Here is an 18,187-nt window from a genome sequence, read left to right as displayed (position 1 = left end):
ACACACACACACACACACACACACACACACACACACACACACACAAATAATGCAAATGCCACTGTTGCTTTTAAGCTGTCTTTGGTTTGCATTGTTTGCTAATTCATATACTAAGTACTAAAACTTAATTACTGATTTATTTTCTTACGTCAAACAAATCTGTTTCATAAGAAAATTCTCAAAGTATTATCTGATGTGAAAATGAGGCAGATTACCTTATAGATAGATACATAATACTATATATGACTTTCTTTGTTTTTCTTAACGCAAAGAGAGAAATTGTGAAAATGTTTGTGCTCAGTGATGTCATACAATGGCAGTTTATGGTGACCACCTCTTCAAGATTCAAAAGGACACAAAAGTATCATTCAGAAGTCTAATAAATGATTCCATGAGACTCATGATTGTTATGAAAGCATACGATAAGGTTTGGTGAGAAAAAATATGAAATCGAATGTATTATTTGTACCGTTGATCTCCTGTGCAAGTTCTTGATAGGGCACAAGTGCAACAGTTCATGCAGCGCTCTCACAACATTTGCAGGTTCAAGCGAAACTTGTTTTGTTTATCTAAGACCAGGTCCGCCCCATCGATAGTGACAAAAGAACACAACACAGCTGCACACAAACCAGAGAATGCAACTTACAGAACACGCCTGAAGAGTTTGTAGTTGAAGAATTGATGCATTTCTATGCCCAGCCTTATTAAAGCGAGCAATCAATTTCATGTGTGTCATCTACCTGTCCTCATCGTTAGCTCAAGTTCCCCTCTTCACCTTAATGGTAACACCCAAAACTCTTACATAACAGAAAATCTTCTAAATGTCTACATAACAAAACGTTAAACTCTAACAAGTATCCCCTTTATATTCATCTGGCACTAAAACACATAAAATAACACTTCATTTGAACATTTACTGTCCCTATCGAGTCCAATGCAAAACATGTTGGGAACGAGAAATCCCCTGCACGGTTTCAGTTAACCAAACTAAAAATAATCATGTTGTCCCAACACAAATGGATTAAAGTAAACTTGTTTTCATTGAAACAACTTAAATTAAGTTCACTTGGATACATGGATTGTTTGAGTAATATGAACAAGGGAGGATTCGGTAAACCTAAAGCTAGTGAAAGCTAACTTTTTTGGAGTGTACTGTGATAACTTGTTTTCCCATTTTTTACCTTCTTAAAGAAGAAGTCATTTCTTTAGCAATTTTTGGTTGAGAATGCACATTTGCACTAGACTCGAAATGAAACGGAGGACACAATAATATATGTAATAATGTCAAAGTTTGTCACTTTTAAAGACTGTATGAGAGGACTGTTCATGTGATCTTTTGTGTACTTAGAAACACTGTGCACTTGCGTTAGCAGATGACTTATAGAATTATTTATTAGGTGTGTCTTTTGGCAAAAGCCTGTTTCTCCAAACAAATCCCAGGGAAAGAGCAGACAAACAGTTTAGGCCGATGCCTCATTTCACTGTGAGCTCTCTAGTTACAAGATAAATATTATCACACACTTTATATCACTAACTTCTGTTTCTACTGCCCTGTCTGTCTTTATAAACTAGACATCTTGACTGGACATTTTAGCCAAGTTTCCATCTCTTGAATTGGTCAAGTGATAAGTCTGCACATTTAGTTATTTTAAATAATTCAAATTAGTTATGAGAGAGCGACCGATGAGCAATAACATTTCCTTATTATACAACATTATACAAAGTGGGAGTAATAATTGAATTTTATTATGTATTTGAATGTGTTGCATTCTATAGCAATCAACATCATGCTTTAAAAATATATGATGTAGATTTAACACTTGGAAGGTGCTTTAAACTGGTGCTTCTTGCATCTCTCGCTCTCTCTCTTTGTATTTGGGTGGCTCACATTATGAAGTGTAGAGTGCACACACACACACACACACACACACACACACACACACACACACACATATAATCTTGTTGTTTTTCCACAACGTGGAATGAAATGCTTCCTTCGGCACGTGAAAGCAGTTCTCTCCTTTGCCTTTTATATCAACAGATGTTTAATCTCAGAGCGTCCAGGCAGGGTGAAACACGACAGGTCTGAACAACATGTGTGACTGCCAGCAAACATGAAAGAAAAGTGAAATGATAAAATTTGCAATTCTTTATTGTTTAGTGTATTGCAATTCAAAGCTATTATATTTTTGCAATCTTTCACGCACTAGATTTGCATTCTTCCTCATTGGACGTGCACTGCGCAACAACTTCCAAACTTCCTGCTTTGTTTCATAAAAGTAGCAGACATATTTTGTAATATATTGACACCAGGGCTGGACTGGGAAGAGAAATCGGCCCGGGATTTTACATAGCAACACAGCCGTTTTGTGGTCCGTTCTGCATAACGTAGCGGCTCGTATTAGCTTATCACGGCCCATTCGGCCCATTTCGCAGCCGACCCACCGGCCCACTCAGTTCTCCCTGATCGGCCCCAAAGTGCGTTGGCCCACCGGGAAAATGCCCGGTATGTCAGACTACCAATCCAGCCCTGATTGATACACAGAACCAAACTTGCATAGCTAGATGTGTTTGCCAATCAGCAGGGAGCTGGCAATACGGTATTATAAAGATATCTGGATCACGAAACTATAATATTGCAAATGCATTATATCGTGTATTTCGGTGTCAAAGCTACGATTATTTTGCAGTCTTTTGAAGGGTTGAAAATTGAATGGTTTAAATAATTCAAACCGGTTTCCTTAAACGTAGTCAGGTCACAGGCTTGGGTCAAAACACAGATAATCGATCCACAGGCAAACAAATCCTAAACAGTAATCCAGAGACGTAAATCCAGCAAACGTAAGAAATTATCATAACAGTAGTCAAATCAAAGGCAGAGAATCAAATGCTTGGAAAGGCTGATAACTGGCAGTACTTCTCAATAGGTGTCCTGGGATTTTTAATGACCACAGAGAGTCAGGACCTCGGTTTAACATCTCATCCAAAGGACAGTGCTTTTTTTTACAGTATAGTATCCCCAGAGCATGTGAGCGAAGCGGAGCGGTGTGACGCTCAGCTCAATATTCCGCTCTATGCGCGTGCGCTCCACTCAGTCGCTCGCGTCCCAAGCGAACGCTCCACTGATGAATCGCTCACGCTCACCGGTAAAACAAATCCCGCTCAGATCCCGCTCAGACATAAAATGTCTCTGTAGGCTACTTGCTTTCTGTTTGTACTTTGTAATGAATATCTGGAATACATGTATAAATTAGGCCTACAGTAGCTAGGATTGTAAATAGAAGTTATTTCGGGGTGATTCTGAATAAAAGTCTGTTCTTTTTATTCATTTAAATGCATTAAATTAACTTAATTATAAAACATATCTAGCCCTTTGGCAAACTTGCCTATTAAATGCAATAACTGAAAAGGAATATTTAATTTTCGTTATTTTATTTCCGTGAACATAACTGCATGTTGCAAAACAGGCATATTAAAACGCGCACGCACACACAAACAAGATGAAATGCATGTAGAACTTCACAAAACACATCTGGATCATGCTCATAAAAGCACACACAGGTGAAATGCACTTAACAACATCTTATCAAAGCACACCTGGATGATTTACTGGCATTAGTAAAAGAAACGCGCGTTCTAAAGTTTAAATATAACTGCGGGTAATTGCGGTCTATTTAAAAACGTCTCAATCTTTACATCACTTTAGAATTTACTTTTAGAAACATTAGCTTGGACAAAGTATTAGGTTTCAGGCTCATGCGGTGTGCCCGGGACAGTAATCCAGCGGCGGAAAACACGCGCTCAGGACTGGGGAGTCTGGGGACGCAGGAGAGGAAAAAAATGATTTATCTCCCTTTGATTAGCAGTTTTTTCTGTAAAAACTAATTTGCGTACATTATAATAGCGTACAGTACATTTTCTGTTGCCTAGGCCTACATCTAAATTATAGGCCTACCTAATTATTCGGGTCAGTTTTCTTTTTAATTTAAATTTAACAAGTGGTTCAATAACTTCTGTCTAATTTCAACTTAAAAATAGGCTACATCAACTATAATTATGTAGGCTAATTCATATTGTGAGTTGGCTATAGGTTATTTTTAGTTGCACTGATATGATGATTGCATAACGAATTAATTCGTTCCAACCTGACGTCAGCATGTTTTAATAATTAATTTCCTAATTTTATTTAAATCGTACAAAATTAACAATATAATATTTCGATTCATGGTTTAGTAAATCGTGACCACGTTGTAATAATTTGTTTCCTTGTTTTAATAAAACGAGAGTAGCCTACGAATTAGTTCAACATGGCCACGATTTACTAAACCTATGGAGCCAGGATTCTGCCAATACATTTGAATTTGAATTGTGTCAATTTGAATTTGAAAATTTGAATTATAGACTTTTGAATTTGAAATTTAACCAAGTTGAATTTGTATTTTTTTTTATTGCACAATTTTATAAATATGTAAACTTTTTTGGTTCTGAATTCTTGTATTCAGTTTTAAAAAATACAGCTTCAAGTTTTCAAGATGAAGAAGAAATTCAGAATGCAAAATTCAACCTCTAAAATTCAACCTGCGGAAATTCAGCCTCTAAAATTCAACCTGCGGAAATTCAGCCTCTAAAATTCAACCTGCGGAAATTCAGATCGAGAGAAAGTGGGTCAGAGTTCAAGCTGCGTGTTCCACAGGGAAGAGTAGAGGATCTCGGAAAAGTCCGACGGAGCATTTTGGCCAATCACAGGTCGAGGTGCAATATTTTTTTTTGGCGGGAGCATGATTCAAAAGGTTTCCATTATGACCATGAACTGCACGGAGGTAAGTGGTTCTTAAACTTTTACTATTTATATTTATCTGTTAGGTTAGCATATTCTCAGCACCGTGAGGCATTTTTGTGGTGGTCTCTGGTATTTGTTGTAGTATTAAGTATCCTTAGTGTGAAAGTGATTAGTATGCTTAAGAAGAGTAAGCATCACATATAACTCAATAATGATTTCTGCTTTACTCTGTGATCGGAATCCACATAAGATCGGTGTTATTTCAAACACTTGTTGGTGTTTGTAAGTGCGTTTTGAGCACATGACATGAACGAATGATCATTCAGATGTGTGTGGTTTAACAGGCGTGATTACATTACACGATTCATTTCCGCTTAATTTCATGCAAATTGTAGACTTCTTGTAAGGCATTTTATGGCTAATTTACTACGGAATTTTAAAAAGGACATGCGTTATTTTTATTTTTAAATTGTTCTCAATAAGACAATCTGGAGGCAACAGTTAAACGCACTGTTGCATAATGGATGACGGAATAAGTCAGTACTTAGATCAATGGACTCACTCGATCTGAAATGTCTGTATGTCTCTCAATCATTGACAACTTCCAGAATAGTGTCATACACCTTACTAGAAGACTATCACGTATACAACATTGTCGTAGAAAATACATTGACCCTGAACGCTTGCCCAAATTCATTGCCAACTTGAGGGACCGGGACGTCTGCACGCTGGCCGGGCTCGGACAGAAAAATGCGGCCCGATCCGCACTCTAGTCTGCATGACTGCGGTCAAGCCAGCCACGATTTAGATCCGATTGCATAATGCAGTTATCATTGTTCTTTGTGGAAACACAGAAAGACGTGCTTCTTAACTCCTGTTGAGTGCAGAATAAAGAGTCTTACTATATAGATGAAAAGCGTTTATAAAGTGTTTTTTTTTAAGTGAAGTGCTGCCTGGTGTTTATTAATATGTTAGATTTAGCCTATGTGAAAGGTGACTGGAGACTCTTTGATAGGGCAGGTGATTATTTTATAACCAAAGTGTAATGAATAAACATAACTTTACATATAGTACATTTTTCTTTTCTGACTAGGATCTCTCATTGTCCTTCATACCTTGTAATAATCTGAATTGTAAATCCTGTAGATCAAATAAAAACTGTATATATTTTTGATAAAAATAAATCCAAAACAACTTTTAGTTATGTCGAGATCACGAGAAAACGAGACAGAAAAATAATTACGCATGGCCTCTTTAAACTTACGTAAATTTACACACTGGTCTCCAATAAACATAGCTGAATGACTGTCATTCTCACACGGAGAGTACCATGCTCCACGTCACGAACTGGTATCGCACATGAAGAGAGATAAGTCAATATTATAAAATATGTATAATTTTTTTTTATTTATAATTGGGCATGAAAACATTCTAATAGACCCCAAAACAAGATTAAGACTTAGGTTGATATAAGCCTAGGTATAAGGGTATAATAGAAAGACAAGATAAAACTATTCTGCTACAACTGTTAATGTGTTTACAGGACAGTGAAGTTGTCAGATCAGCCAGGCACTTACTATCTTTGCTGACTTCAGGCAGTGCAGCTGGTCCCAGTCAGGATAATGCCAGGTTTTTGTGTATATATTTTAATTGTATTATGTAAAAGGATAGTTTGGGAGAAATTAAGTGCCTGTTATGTATATGTATTTGTGTATGCATTCATTGTTTTTAAGTTATAATTACAGAAATATTTTTTATGTTTTCCATGGTTCAGCCTTCATAGGCAGCACACTTTTCAGCAGAGGGCTACCATCCAAACTGAGATGACCAGGTTTTGCAACTACTTTTATTGATTTTATTTCATACTGACAAAATAAATATGCTATTATTTAATGGTTGTTATTATTTGAAATTATCCTTTTTTTTTTTGCCTACAGATCATTTCCTGGGTTTTTCAGCAAAGGACGGGGTAAAAGGCGAATTCTGTCAGTGAACCCTAGCAAACCTGCAAAAATATTGCCTGTTAACTTTTATTTGCTGCCTCACCAATATGATCGAACACCTAAGGAAAGTGAGAATGTGGTACACATGCAAGCTGGATTGGGGCGGAAGACAATGCATATGGACGAAAATGCAACTTATGATGAAGTATGTATGATATCTCTTTTGTAACTTAAAAATCTCTTGTTAAGTGCAACAACGTGATTAATAATTACATTGCAATGAATAAAGTCATATTAATAGCTGTTCAATTCTTTAAAAAAAGAACATGGGCTCTGAGGTGCTTTCAAGCACGTTGCTATAATTAAAGACTACAGGCAGTTGGTCGTGGTACAGTTGTAACTGATGGAAAATACATTTTTACTCTGTGCTGTACTGACAATAAAAATGTCTTGCCTTTTTGTATTTTTAGGTATGTGCCCAACTGAAAGAGCTGTACCCAAAATTTCAGGACTTAAAGGGGGGTTGGCTTGTCTATAAATCTTCAGGTAATCATCAAGAACATGGTGATGCACTTTTTGCGCACAAAACAACCCCCCAAAACAATTATAATATGTTTTGTTGCAAAGTAATATACAAAATCTGGTACAGTGCTATACTAAATGTAAATACATACATTTGAGCCAACTTAAAATAGTTTGTAAAATTTTCCCAATCATCTAAAAACTGATCATGGCATAACAAAAAGAGGAATGATCTAAAAAAATTCCAATAGCATGTTTTATTTTTCTGTATTTTTGTTCCCCTTTTTTTTTTCTTTTTTTTTTCTTTTTTTTTTAAAAGGAGGATGGGGCTCCCGGAAGCTCACCCTTATTCCACCCGATGATAGTGGATACAGTGGCAAACTTTTGAAGACTGCAACTCAAGGTTTTAAAGGAGTTCTTTACATAGCTCCTCTTCAAGTGGAACTCGACACCACTGCTCTGCCACCAGAATCTGAAAGCTTTAATGATATGCCAAAAGAGAAATGCCAGAGATGTGGAATCACTTACCCATTAGTCATTCTTACAGCACACATTAAGTCCTGTGTGACCAGTGATGATGCTGAACAGACCAATGATGATCAAGTAAGAATTATTAAAATGATATAATTTGCATCAATTGCTTTCAATTTTAGAATCAAAATTTAAATCCATAATATTAATTTTATTAAAAAATAGTAATTCTTTTAAAAAGTACAATACTTTTTGTTTTTTTAGAACTGCTTCTATAAACTTATGAGAGTTTTATGTGTAAGCCCCGTATATCAGGCCAACGTCAGACTCCAATAATACGGGGGAAGGTCTCTGCGCGTAATGTCTTCCTTCTCACGCAACACAACAAGATTAAATAAAATGCGTTTTCTCTCATGTATTTATCTTAATTCATCTGACTCCATAAATAAAAAAGTGTTTATTGATATCTGCGCGTCATTAAAAGTGAGCGAATGTTTTATTTATTCGTTCGAACTCTCCAATTATAATTTTCCCATCCAGATTAAGAGACTATGTCGCTTTGATGTCCTCGCGTGTTTATACAAGGCGGGAATCACGGTCACAAGCGGTCAGTTCTGCATACATACGAATACTGTAATCTGTTTGGGGTAAAAACAATTCATGAGTCAGTCAGAATAAAATCAAATGTTTACAATTTATTGACCAGGTAACATCATAAATTCATCAATTCCAATTAGACAGTAGGACATCAAATTTAGACATTTTGTCAAAGCATAAGAGATTCCAAACTGCAGTTACCTGCATAAATCTACTCGTAGTGAACTGTGAGGGAATGTCTGAATTACAGAGAATGTATTTGCAGAACACCAAAAATATTTTGATTTTTGATTGTCAATCTTCAGCATATTTGGGTGTTCCATAGTAAATAAAGTTTTGCATGCTTGAAACAACGTGAAAGAGTAGAAATAATGACACAATTTACATTTTTGCGTCAACTAATCCTCTATCTGTTTATAATTTAACTGTTTAGTATAATAGAAATGGCTAAATAAATATTAAGATCTCTCTCTTTTTATTTTGTTTGGTGTTTTTTCCAGGCAACTTGCCCTATCTGTCAAAAAGAAATGCCCCTTGATGTGATAGAGATTCATGCAAGTTTTTGCACAGGTGACAGGTGAGGAAAATTATTTTTATTGACTATTCAATTATTGATAGTGCACAAAAGACTTCAATATTTCTAAATAAATGTACTTGAATATTTAAAAATTTCCTAAAGGCTAGATGATAAATGTTAATGAGTGATATATTGAATAACAGCGTTATATCCCTTACATTCCAGATTATTTTAGATTTATTATCCAGATAGCCAGATGCTGTATTTCATTTTTGCCTGTAGGATAAGAGATCATGTAACCTTCTCTAAGAGATCTGATATGTCAGAGAGTGTAAATTACTGGTCGCGTATTGTATATTTTTGTTGGGTGTGCTGTTAGTATTGCATTATTGCAGTATTGTGTAAAAAATTATGATTGTCCAATTCATTTAGAACGTTTGAGGTTATTCATTCGTAAAAGCATTTTATTCCATCTTTGCATGAATGTATGGTAATAAAGTTTGTGTATCCTAATGAAAGCATACAACCTCTGGAATTAAATGCATCTATGGAAGAACCATCCACATCTGGAGTTTTCATGCCCATGACGTATACCGGTCATTCAAACGAAGCAGAATCCACAAGAATGAATTATGGTATGCATTTTTATTTCTGAAAATGTTTTGAAATGGAACTGATTAGCAGAGGTTGTATGAGGTGTAACACTAAAGTTGTAGAATACCATCTGAAGTGTTTACATGTTTGTTTTTTTGCAGATTGGAAAACTGAACCAGATAAAAATAGAGCAGTATCCTTATACACCAAGGAAATAATTAGCCAACATGAGACTGGAAAGCCCCTCTTGATGATCATGGATGTGAGGATGGACAGGGAAGATCAAGACCGAGAACTTGTTGCATTCTACAAACAAAACAGCGTAGAATGGGCATGCCCTGTGAAAAGCAAACTCCAAGGTGCTGCATGTAAAACTATATTTATTCAGTGGCATTTCTTGCCCAATGAAACTACTAAGTTGACAAAAATGTTGTTTCAGTTAAGATGTTTAAGCCTAACTATTAGACACATTGCCTGACTCGGTCAAGATCCTGTCTACATATGAAAATACAGACTTCATATGTGCTCCATATGAGTTTGCGTAAATGACACAGCGTTGAACATTTTTGCAGTTGATGTAAATTTCTGTAACTTTCAGGGGATGCTGCCATTGGTGAAGGAGTGACTAGACACTTTTTTTCTACTGCTATGCAGAGGCTTCAGCATGGTTTCAATTTTAACATGGGTATGTCAATTATTATTTATGGAGCATTCACTATGGTATTTTGTTTTATTGACTTTTCTTTAAATCTAAAATGTTTCTTTTAACCATTATTTTAAAACAGGAAACACTGCAAGGACCTGTCTCTTTGAAGGTGAACCAGGCCATCTTGTTCCATCATCATCACAATTTCTCGTAGAGAGTGATCTGTTCCTTGTTGCAGGACGCATGATTGGACATGCATTCCTACATGGTGGACCTCGGCTGGCTGGAGTCAGCAAGGCAATAGTCCATGTACTTCTAGGAGGTTCACCTGAGACCGCTACAGTGCAAATAGAAGATTGTCCTGACCATGATATTCGTGAAACCATAAAACTGGTATGTACATTGGTAGCATAAATTGCTATTTAAAACAAATACTTAATAATTGCACCATTTAATTTGTACTATTCTAAATGGAGCTTGATGGAGAGGCTGAACTCAGTATTGCTGAACATCAAGCTGTCCTTGATCTGAGTCTTGCTTGGGATCTTCCTGGCCCAACCAAAGAAAACAAGAAGTGGCTTTTTGAGCGCCTTTTATCACATGCGGTAATGTTCTTTTAATTGTCTGAACTTTGAGTTGTTTTATTTACCTTTTAACTGCAACATTGCTGTAATTTAGCATTACTTTCATGTAACCTAATCATTTAAAATGTACAATACTATAGGTCATTGGAAGGAGATTACGGCAGCTGAAACAAATACGTAAAGGGCTTAAGGAAACCAGAGTGTGGCCACTGCTGATGGAAAGGAAAGATGTGGATATCTTTCCGAGCGAACATGAAATTTCACTTACCCCATCGGTTTGTTGAATTTTGTATTAAAGTGATTCATATGTAGTACTGTTGCAAAATAAAGATACAATGAAATTGTTTTCAGATGCTACTTTCCTGTATCTGCTGGCCCTCTGATAGCAGTGTGGATGAAGATGATGAAGATTGTTTGCTAGAAGATAGATGCCGCATCTCAGGGTATTTGCGTCAGTTCATTGAGACAGGTATAAATCTTGACATTGTTTTATGCTGGCCAGTATGTAACGTACTTGATACAATTGACTGGATTAACATTGGATACATGTTTGAATATCTGGATTAGATCATTTCTCAAATAGGAAACAAATAGGACTGACAGTTTGGAAACGCATTAACTTGTATAAGAAATGAATCTACTGAATGCTTTTTTTTTATTAACTACCCATGTTTGAATTATTATTATTATTTTTTTTTTATCTAGCATCCAGCTCTGACCTTAAGGACTTGGTGAAATTCTGGCTGGGGTGGGAAGTGCCAGATGGAAAGATGGTAGTCGAAATTGTTAGAGCTGACATGCCAAAGTCCTCCACTTGCTTCAGCATGCTACGCTTACCAGGTCATTACATGGATTTCAGCCATTTTAAGGATGAACTCCTTAAGTGTATTGGTACCTCAGAGTTTGGTTTTGGACTTGTTTAGTTAAGTGAACTCCAATACAGTAATTAAAGACACCACCTTTATTAAATTAAGTTATAAGTTACAGTATCATAGTCCTATGTTGTTTGGACTTGTTGGACATAGATATATCGCTATGCACACATTCATGTTGTATTGCTGTTTTATTTTTGAGAAGTGGGGAAATCCCATGCAATACATTACATTTTAATGTCATTGTTTTTGAACCAATTTAGCTGTCCATTGTGCTATGTGAAAGAAAAGAAAAACACATGTAATGCTATATTATTCATAAAATAAATAGACATTCAGTTCCAGCAGTTCATGTGTCCTGAAGCATTACTCAATTGCTTGGCAAAACTGCACTGTAGCCATGTAAATGTCTATCCCATGGGATTGTGATGGTGACCTGGGGTCCACTGTGTCCTTGAGTGCTGCAAGTTGCTCTGGTGTAAGTGGACATTCTACAGTTGGAACAGTAACACCAACACTTTCAGCAGAAGCCAATCCACTGCTGTCCCAATCAATATCAGCTATTGATATCCCCATGTTCTGTTCCTGGGTAAGCGAAAAACATTTCTGTATAAATGCAGTCTCAGTTCATGTAATAGTTTAAAGTATTGATGTATTTGAAGTAACTAATGTATTTAACAGTGTCACAAACTAGGACTCGGACAATGAGTGCTCATTTGAAAAGTGCTCCGAGAAACGAATGCACATTTCAACAGCTTGGTTTTAATACATGTTTTTAGATGGAGGATTGAGTTTTGAATTCAACTTACAAAATATTTTTGAAGTTCAATGATTTAAAGTGATCCAGTAAAATTTAGATTCTCAATTCATGACACCTTTAATTTTTGTTAATGTAAACATGGCTTTTAATTTGCATGAACAGTCATACCTCTGCATTTTGGGGATCATCAACTGGATGGTGAAGTTGGCCCAATTCCCAGAGCTGATTTGGAGACATGTTGTGTTCTGTCCTTAAAGGATGATTGTCCCACCCATCTCGAAAAATGTTTAGATCATCTTGTAGCCTTGGCAAGAATGTATAGTGGCAACAGAAGAGATGTGTTTGGTCTGCAATATCGAGGTAGTTGGCTTCCTCAAGATAGTGTAGCACATCATAGTACACACTGGTCACAGCAGTCCATACATCTCTCCACAGTCTCTCTATTCTATGTGACAAAGGTCAAACTTCAGCATCATATGAAAATTCATATGTAAACTGACGATTCAAACAAATACTTGGAGTATAAAGCACATGGTTACATAGAAGAGATGTGTCTGATAGAATACTTTCTTTACATACCTCTGGTTGTGGACACTTTTCCCTGAAATGAAACTGCTTCTCCCTGTGCCACGGATTGTGAACATTAAACGTGCAATGTCCACATTCTCAACTCCATGGTCCCCTCTGACCCTATAATATTAGAAATTTGATCAAGGCACAGTTTCAATAATATTTAACCAAGAGCTCATTTATACAACTTGATTTATTCCTGGTGAAAAACATGACTAGTAAATAAATAGTTGAGGCTACAAAAGAGAGATGTTGTGTTTGTGCATGTCAATATGTTAGATTATAATATGGCTCATATGTGATGAGATGGCATTTTCATAATACACCATGTAATAAATGACACAAAATGCAACGTGGACTTAAAATGCATTCCGAGGCACAGTTATTAACGATGCACACACCCTACTTCATTAATTCAGCTTGATTAAATATTAGATATTTCTATTATATTAAAGTCAAAAGGACATTATAACTATATTGTGATTCAAATTTCCTTTTTTATGGATAATACAGTGTAACAACATAACTTAAGAATAACGGAAACATTGCATTGTAATTAGCATCATATGAAATAGAATGTAGAAATAGAATCCCTGCAATGAATGTAGTAATTATCAATGTGGATTTCAAAAAGCATTCCAAGGGGTATTTTAAGAATAACTGGCAAACACAGAAGGTAACATGGAGAAATTGTGTCTACAGATTCCCTGAGAAGTTGACCAAGCATTAGAGTGGCAAAGTGTAAACGCTGCCCCTTCAGAAAACCCACCATTTCAAAGTTTTTTCTTTCTAAATTTAACTGAAAACTAAACTCAGACTGACCAACAAGTGGAGAATTCTGTTTGTAGGTATGAAATAAATATATTGTCTTTATGACACGATACCACAACTTACCTAAGAGGGAAGCCATATCGTTCCACAGATTCTTGAAAGAATGTTAGGGCAGTTAATGCCAAATTGTTTGTGGCAGCACCAAGGTACATTATCTGTACAATTAGAAGTAGTGTTATTAGTTCTATTTATCAGGTACATAAAAAACCCAAGCTAACTTTAGACTGTATAACAAACAAAAACAAAATCACCTTTCGTGAAAAGCCATCCACCCCTCCAAACACGACAATGTTATACCTAAAAACCACAGGCATTAGATAAAAATTTTTCTTAAGACAATAACCGTAGGACGAATATCTTGAGTAAAAGCTTAAACAGAATATTATTTTAACTTACCGTATTAATTTGTGATTCGTGTCGATGTGCATCATTGATTTGGGCCCTGGGACTGAATATCTCCTCCGGACAACACAACCCAGCTCTGTCATCCTGGAGAAAACTCCCAGTGTGTCCACTCGATGAAGTGATGCCCTCACCCGGTCATATTGCACTTTATGCCCTTCAGCTTTCAAAGCCCCCTTCACCATCCTGTACCCATTATTTGGCATTCTGGACTTAATATTAGACACTAATGTGTCTAGCTCATTTTCTGTGAGTGAGCTGTAGCGTGATCTGACTGATAGGTTGAACTCTGCCAGTCGCCTGTGTACAGTCCTTTCAGATACCCCCAAAAGGTTAGCAATGCACCTGACTGGCAAGTTCATCTCAAGCATACTGGTGAGATATTCACGACCAATGACTGCTTTTGGGCGTCCACAACTACCTTGTTCAAAGTGTGCTGTCACAAAATGCGTCTCGTTTCTTTGTTTTTCTGAAGTAATTGCATAATGTAGACCTGTTAAACCTTCCCATATGTCAACAGGAAGGGTGACCTGGGGAGATAAAGCACTGAGGAAAACTAACTCTTGAACACAGATAAATTCTAAAAAGTCCAAATCCACAGGTATCCTTGCAAGGGCATTCTGCAAACGAGAGCGAAGTCTCTCCCATATATGATCCAGAAGTATATCCTGTAACAATAGACAAAAGTTAGCTACACTTTCAGCTCTTTTGCAAAGATGTGCATAAATGACACGACCACTGTGGTTAATGCTCACAAGGGACTCGTTAGCTCAGTCATTGTTATATTTATTTAATACATTATGTACATGTTCATTTACACACACACACACACACACACACACACACAATACAATGATGAAACGGTAAAAGGCAATGAGAGATCCTTTGAGAAAGAACTTTATAAACGCTTTTCATCTATATAGTAAGACTCTTTATTCTGCACTCAACAGGAGTTAAGAAGCACGTCTTTCTGTGTTTCCACAAAGAACAATGATAACTGCATTATGCAATCGGATCTAAATCGTGGCTGGCTTGACCGCAGTCATGCAGACTAGAGTGCGGATCGGGCCGCATTTTTCTGTCCGAGCCCGGCCAGCGTGCAGACGTCCCGGTCCCTCAAGTTGGCAATGAATTTGGGCAAGCGTTCAGGGTCAATGTATTTTCTACGACAATGTTGTATACGTGATAGTCTTCTAGTAAGGTGTATGACACTATTCTGGAAGTTGTCAATGATTGAGAGACATACAGACATTTCAGATCGAGTGAGTCCATTGATCTAAGTACTGACTTATTCCGTCATCCATTATGCAACAGTGCGTTTAACTGTTGCCTCCAGATTGTCTTATTGAGAACAATTTAAAAATAAAAATAACGCATGTCCTTTTTAAAATTCCGTAGTAAATTAGCCATAAAATGCCTTACAAGAAGTCTACAATTTGCATGAAATTAAGCGGAAATGAATCGTGTAATGTAATCACGCCTGTTAAACCACACACATCTGAATGATCATTCGTTCATGTCATGTGCTCAAACGCACTTACAAACACCAACAAGTGTTTGAAATAACACCGATCTTATGTGGATTCCGATCACAGAGTAAAGCAGAAATCATTATTGAGTTATATGTGATGCTTACTCTTCTTAAGCATACTAATCACTTTCACACTAAGGATACTTAATACTACAACAAATACCAGAGACCACCACAAAAATGCCTCACGGTGCTGAGAATATGCTAACCTAACAGATAAATATAAATAGTAAAAGTTTAAGAACCACTTACCTCCGTGCAGTTCATGGTCATAATGGAAACCTTTTGAATCATGCTCCCGCCAAAAAAAAATATTGCACCTCGACCTGTGATTGGCCAAAATGCTCCGTCGGACTTTTCCGAGATCCTCTACTCTTCCCTGTGGAACACGCAGCTTGAACTCTGACCCACTTTCTCTCGATCTGAATTTCCGCAGGTTGAATTTTAGAGGCTGAATTTCCGCAGGTTGAATTTTAGAGGTTGAATTTTGCATTCTGAATTTCTTCTTCATCTTGAAAACTTGAAGCTGTATTTTTTAAAACTGAATACAAGAATTCAGAACCAAAAAAGTTTACATATTTATAAAATTGTGCAATAAAAAAAAATACAAATTCAACTTGGTTAAATTTCAAATTCAAAAGTCTATAATTCAAATTTTCAAATTCAAATTGACACAATTCAAATTCAAATGTATTGGCAGAATCCTGGCTCCATATAAACCAGGGAACGATTTAAGAATTTGTAGAAACGAATTTAATTCGTGGCCACCCTAAATGAGAGAACGAATTCTTAATTCATGGGAAGTTGGGAACGAAATGTTAATTTGTATATTACCAGTGGTGGACAGTAGCGAAGTAAATGTAATTCGTTACTGTACTTAAGTAGCTTTTTTGCGTATCTGTACTTTACTGAAGTATTTAAATTTGGGGAGACTTTTACTTTAACTCCACTACATTTCAAAGTCAAATATCTTACTTTTTACTCTACTACATTTTCAAAATCAGTCGTTCCTTTTTATTTATGAGTGGATAAAAACGTAACTGGTCAAATGAGCCACAGCGCGCGCGCTTTGTTTTGAACTTGCCTTGGCGGCATCTACTAAGCGCGAACCAGGGGTGCGTTTCCCAAAAGCATCGTTAGCCCACTATGGTCGCAAGTTCCGTCTTATCATCATAGTTCAACGAGTCGGTGTTTCCCGAAACCATCGTTCCAACGAACATTCGCAAACAGCATCGCAGAGTTGTGTGGTTGGAACGACAGCTCTCGACCTGTGGTTAGAAGCAGAGTTTCTGGTTATTATAACATGTGAGCTTAATAAATTATTATCTTGAGCCAAATAAGCAAGATGACATTCAGTACAATCAGTATCTTTTATTTAGAAGACATACAAATGTCCTTTATGTCTTTTAGTTTGTCAATAGATTTAAAGCACCGTTTTTGAAGAGTGCGCATGTGTGAACGTGCTCTAGTGCGTAAGAACGAGCCTATGATTGAATCTGGAAATAAAGCAAATAACTGAGAAAAATATGAGATAGTCCTCAGATGACATGTCCGTAATTTATAGCAAAACATCTAGCATTGATTCGATCGCAAACAGATTCATTAAAAGTAGGCTAGTTTTTACTCCACCACATGTGTGACATCATTAACCAACGTGGTTGAACAACCAATTTGCGACAATACGGTTTCGGGAAACAGTCGTGACTAGCAAGTTGATTTCTTCAACAGTGCATCATACTACGGTAGTGGAGCAGCAAGTTACGTCGTTGTACGGGAAACGCACACCAGAGCCGTTAAATATAAGAGTTGCGAACATAGACGGTTGCGACAGTGATCTCGCTGCCGCGCGGTCACGTGATTCGTGTAGCTCTCAATAGTTCCAAACAAATTGCGTTGCCAATGATTTTAAGCGGGGCAGAGAGCAGCAGCTATTATTGCAGCAATTATCGGTAAATATTGACGCATAATGTACATGGCTTATTATGTTGACACTAAAATGACTTGCATATAATAGCATTTTTTCTGGGGAGTAGCAGAAACACTGCATTAATACGTTTTTGTGTTTAATTTTGGAGGAAATTGGCTGCTCCCATAACATAGAATATATATATATATATATATATATATATATATATATATATATATATATATATATATATTCTATGTATGTATGTGTGTGTGTATATATATATATATATATATTTATATTTAATGGCATTGTGCAGGTTTATGTGAATGTATCATAACATTAGGATGTTAATAATTATGACCATAGACACTCGAGAAAAATATATACAGTAAATACTGTAAATGTATTATACCTTATGGGAACAGTCCCTTCCTCCAAAATTAAACACACAAAAAATGTATTCAATTCAAATATAATATATAATATATATATACACATCTGACTAATTAATGTCATTTTATTAATAGACTGGTGTGCCAAGAGTGACATTAGTCTTCATGTAGACTGAGTTAAGCAAGAGTCTTGTGACAAATTATAATAGGACATTATGGCCATAAAAAATCATAGTACTTGGATACTTAAGTACATTTGAAGGCAA

The 18,187-nt window shown here is 36.3% G+C and overlaps 2 protein-coding genes across 2 annotated transcripts; one reads left to right on the top strand and one right to left on the bottom strand.

Moving 5' to 3' along the window:
- Positions 1–6,464: 6,464 nt before the first annotated feature.
- On the top strand, positions 6,465–11,865 carry LOC127621642 (uncharacterized). Its single transcript, XM_052095321.1, has 13 exons — positions 6,465–6,611; positions 6,718–6,928; positions 7,194–7,269; positions 7,565–7,848; positions 8,814–8,890; positions 9,350–9,465; positions 9,586–9,783; positions 10,023–10,109; positions 10,210–10,463; positions 10,547–10,675; positions 10,795–10,929; positions 11,006–11,123; positions 11,360–11,865. The coding sequence occupies exons 1-13, from the start codon at positions 6,604–6,606 to the stop codon at positions 11,575–11,577; spliced, it is 1,911 nt and encodes a 636-aa protein (XP_051951281.1). The 5' UTR covers positions 6,465–6,603; the 3' UTR covers positions 11,578–11,865.
- A 27-nt stretch (positions 11,866–11,892) lies between these two features.
- LOC127622425 (uncharacterized) lies at positions 11,893–15,997 on the bottom strand. Its single transcript, XM_052096533.1, has 7 exons — positions 15,873–15,997; positions 14,084–14,757; positions 13,939–13,984; positions 13,751–13,842; positions 12,866–12,976; positions 12,455–12,731; positions 11,893–12,111 (listed from the first exon to the last, which is right to left on the bottom strand). The coding sequence occupies exons 1-7, from the start codon at positions 15,912–15,914 to the stop codon at positions 11,893–11,895; spliced, it is 1,461 nt and encodes a 486-aa protein (XP_051952493.1). The 5' UTR covers positions 15,915–15,997.
- Between the last annotated feature and the right edge of the window lie 2,190 nt (positions 15,998–18,187).

Source organism: Xyrauchen texanus, chromosome 28 (assembly GCF_025860055.1).
Source record: "Xyrauchen texanus isolate HMW12.3.18 chromosome 28, RBS_HiC_50CHRs, whole genome shotgun sequence".
NCBI lineage: Eukaryota > Metazoa > Chordata > Actinopteri > Cypriniformes > Catostomidae > Xyrauchen > Xyrauchen texanus.
This window is presented reverse-complemented; position numbering and strand designations above follow the sequence as displayed.

Excerpts from the sequence above, each read along its gene's own strand:
- LOC127621642 (XM_052095321.1), top strand. Across the intron at positions 7,849-8,813 it reads AACAGACCAATGATGATCAA|GCAACTTGCCCTATCTGTCA; the intron begins GTAAGAATTATT and ends TGTTTTTTCCAG. Across the intron at positions 8,891-9,349 it reads AGTTTTTGCACAGGTGACAG|CATACAACCTCTGGAATTAA; the intron begins GTGAGGAAAATT and ends TCCTAATGAAAG.
- LOC127622425 (XM_052096533.1), bottom strand. The coding sequence starts at position 15,914 with ATGATTCAAAAGGTTTCCATTATGACCATGAACTGCACGGAG. Across the intron at positions 14,758-15,872 it reads TGACCATGAACTGCACGGAG|GATATACTTCTGGATCATAT; the intron begins GTAAGTGGTTCT and ends CTATTGTTACAG. Across the intron at positions 13,843-13,938 it reads TGGATGGCTTTTCACGAAAG|ATAATGTACCTTGGTGCTGC; the intron begins GTGATTTTGTTT and ends CTAATTGTACAG.